General features: G+C 45.6%; 1 protein-coding gene across 1 annotated transcript; it reads right to left on the bottom strand.

The window, feature by feature from the left end:
* Positions 1–260: 260 nt before the first annotated feature.
* On the bottom strand, positions 261–3,063 carry tlx1 (T cell leukemia homeobox 1). The gene is made up of 3 exons (XM_085295862.1): positions 2,613–3,063; positions 1,674–1,911; positions 261–842 (listed from the first exon to the last, which is right to left on the bottom strand). Exons 1-3 carry the CDS (start codon positions 3,061–3,063, stop codon positions 632–634), a joined length of 900 nt encoding a protein of 299 aa, XP_085151988.1. The 3' UTR covers positions 261–631.
* Positions 3,064–3,324: the final 261 nt, after the last annotated feature.

Below are 3,324 nucleotides of genomic sequence, written 5' to 3'. Positions count from 1 at the left end.
CGGGGTGAAACACACAGGTTTACTCTTCTCACTCTCGCTGTTATTCATCTCAGGTGATAAAATAAGTGCTCTTTTATGCTGCTGTAAGCCAAAATTCATTTCATGTGCATGACATAGTGTAGGATAATATGGAACACAAAAAGGTGAAAACTTGTGTCCAGCAACACAAGTCAACAGATGAAAAGTGGCAGTTACATCACAAACTGCTGCGAGGGGCTGGATAGACACTGATTGCAGAAGCATATTCTTTTTGTAAGAGACCCCATATGAAAATACGTTATTTAGCCATTAATCATTTAGTCTCTTTTAGGAAATTACAGTAGCTACAACAACTCTTCGATGCCACTCTGTAACACTGTCCATCAGTACTCCTCCAAATTATTCCCGAAGATTAAACCTTGGTGTCTGCAGAGCTGGATTCACTCCAGACCACTGAAGGATCCACCTCAGACTGTGATCCCCATTAAGAGCGAGTAGTGCTGGGGGACTCTGTCTGATGGCGCTTCAATGTCTGTCTGACAGTAGATGGGTGACAACAAGAACAGGGACATGACCTTGCATGTAGGCTTTAGCCAGCTTCTCTGCTATTAAGCAGTCTCTCGGACACCCTGCTGGATGGTTTGTGCTGATTCTACTCGCAGGCAGTTACGCTGCTTATCTTTGCGGTATTCTCGTTCCATGGCTGCAGGCTCTGCAGAGCAAATAGAGAGCTGTTCTGTAGGCACAGCGGGTCTGGGGTCACGGGTTGGTTGATCGTCTTCTGGAAGGCCTCCTGCTGCAGCTGCATGAGGATCCGATTGGCCTGCTGCCGCTCAGCCTCCCGCTCTTCCGCCGTTTGCCGCCTGTATCAACAACAGAGTGACATGAAATCGAGCACAGATTCAGCACAGTGTACAAACACGAGCTGTGACACTCCGGGGGATCAGAATCAGGCTACATCGGTTTGTTTTGGGAGAGACACAGAGAATTTGGAGAGTTATGCTGTATGTTTTCATGTAGCTCAACTGTCTAACTAAAATAGGCTAATGCAAACAGTTTCTTTCAAATATCAGTGATGTTTGATCTTTAATAGTTATTATTATGAAAATGTTTTCTGTTGCTGAATTTGCTCTTAAAAATGTAGAAATGGGAAAGTAGTATTAAAAGCCTTTCCTGAGCTTTTCTGTAACACAGAAAATTATTATTTCCAGGACAAAAAAAGAGATTTCTACAGACAGAGAAATGTTCAACAATATTACCACATTTTAATAGTCACAGAGCCAGAAATCTTCACAGAGCGCCTGTTTCAGTGTCTCCAAGTTGAGCTATATACATGCCAGTAGCTATTAGTAGGCTCATTTCATTTGAATTCATTTGTCCAATGGCCTTGTTAAATTGGGAGGAAGTTTTCTGCCTTCAGGCACTTCACCACAATCCTGCAATGAAATTAAGCTACACAGCCTCTACCTCTATGAGGATTTACGGTAAATGTGCAAATAAGAACACAACAAGATAACGTCACAAAAGGGAAACTCATGGTGGAGTATTTGGATCCAAGGAGACCTTTAAAAAACACAGATGGTTTTCCTGACACCCCCTAGGAACCAAATAGACACGCAGTCTTTGATAAAGAATGTCTGTTCAGCGCATGTTCGGTAGATTTTGTACCAACGCGTATACACTGGTAACTTCACCTCCACTTGGTGCGTCTGTTTTGGAACCAGGTTTTGACTTGTGCGTCGGTCATCTTCAGTGCTTTGGCCAGCGCAGCACGTTCAGCCGACGCCAGGTACTTCTGCCGGTGAAAGCGTTTCTCCAGCTCACAGATCTGCAAGCGGGTGAAGGACGTCCGGGGCTTTTTCTTCTTCGGCGGTGTCCGGTTCTGATAAGGGTGACCTACACGACGTGTTACAGTGAGGGGTGAGAGGGACACTAAACAGGAGAGAAGGGCAGAAGGACGAGAAAGGAAAGGACAGGATGAGACAGGACAGGGAAGCAGGATATGCAGAGCAAAAAGAAACCGAGAGCGCACCAGCAGCGTAGCAGGAGAAAAGCAGCTCCGTAAAAATAAATAAAACTATTACATATATCACACGTATCAATAGTTTCCTTTAATATAATGCAGAAATCATTTTTTATGTATATATATTTTAATTCAGGGATTGAAAAACCATGGGCAAACCACCACATTGCCTTACGGCAAATCAGCCACATATTTAGTTATAAACAAAATTATATTTTCAAAATTTAAAATCAATATTTTTATATTAGAAACACGGTGCAGTTACTAAACACTAAAATTCCGGAGAGGCAGCCACAGGTTTTCACGCGTATTCTGTCTGTGTACAAATTACTGCTGAGAAGAACGGATTCTTCTCTTCCCCCCGTTTTATTGTAAGTGGACATTTGCTTTTAATTAAAAAGTACCGAGTTTAAACTAACGTTTAGTATTGCTATTTTATCCTCTCTTCCACACACACTCATATTATTCTTTTTTTATTTTAAACAATGAATAATCGGGCTACAAAATGAAGAGAGGCCGCAAAACAGTCTGCCAGGTACATTTACATTTTCATCATAGGAAGGACCAATAAATACTACTTCTAGCAATTCTAATAATAATAAGTGGATACCTGTGAATCTGTCTTTAGTGTAGCGTCGATTGCTCTCCATCCATGGGAACGTGAGCGCTGTCAGGTTGTTGATGGTCCCGCTCATCGCAGGCATGGAAGAGTTCCCGGCGCTCAGAGGCCGGTGAGCGGGGACACGGATGACCCCGGCGGAGTTGACGTTAGCACCGTTCATATTCACGCCCATACTCATTTGATAAGCACCGCCGAGGGAAGACATCCCGCACGCGCTGCCGGTGCCGTTATATCCGCTGCTGTTGCACGTGAAACCTCCGTTCACGCCGCCGCTCGCGCCGCTGTTGTAGGCCAGGTGTCCGTAGTCCGGCTCGTGCATCCTCGTGCCCAACATGCAGCTTTGCTCCACGTTGCTGAGGATCTGATCGATGCCAAAACTGATGGACTCCACTTGCGCGTGCTGCTGCAGGTGCGCCCCCAGTATCCCTATGTGATCCATGGCTTCCACGAGCCGCCGCGAGCCCCCGCTCCTGCGCGAGGAATTTAGGCTGCTTCACGCGCCACTTCCTGAACTCTAATGTATGTGCTCACGCGAGCTCCGGCAGTTCTAGTGCATGCGTCTTTCTGTGTGCGTTTGCAGGAGAACCCCAACACCCCCACATCCCATACTCCCCTCCCAGCGCACGAGGACACCAGTCAAACTGCCAGAGATTAGACAGAGATGAAGATCCGGTTTCAGGCCTGCGAGCTCAACTGGTTA

Source organism: Mchenga conophoros, linkage group LG13 (genome assembly GCF_057382185.1).
Source record: "Mchenga conophoros isolate Kocher_MC1m ecotype Shallow Benthic linkage group LG13, M_conophoros_male_GT1.1, whole genome shotgun sequence".
NCBI classification, from domain to species: Eukaryota; Metazoa; Chordata; class Actinopteri; order Cichliformes; family Cichlidae; genus Mchenga; species Mchenga conophoros.
This window is presented reverse-complemented; position numbering and strand designations above follow the sequence as displayed.

Coding starts and splice junctions, on each gene's coding strand:
- tlx1 (XM_085295862.1), bottom strand. CDS start 3,063: ATGGATCACATAGGGATACTGGGGGCGCACCTGCAGCAGCACGCGCAA. Junction 1,912..2,612: donor CACTAAAGACAGATTCACAG/GTATCCACTTAT, acceptor TCTCCTGTTTAG/TGTCCCTCTCACCCCTCACT. Junction 843..1,673: donor AACAGACGCACCAAGTGGAG/GTGAAGTTACCA, acceptor TTGTTGATACAG/GCGGCAAACGGCGGAAGAGC.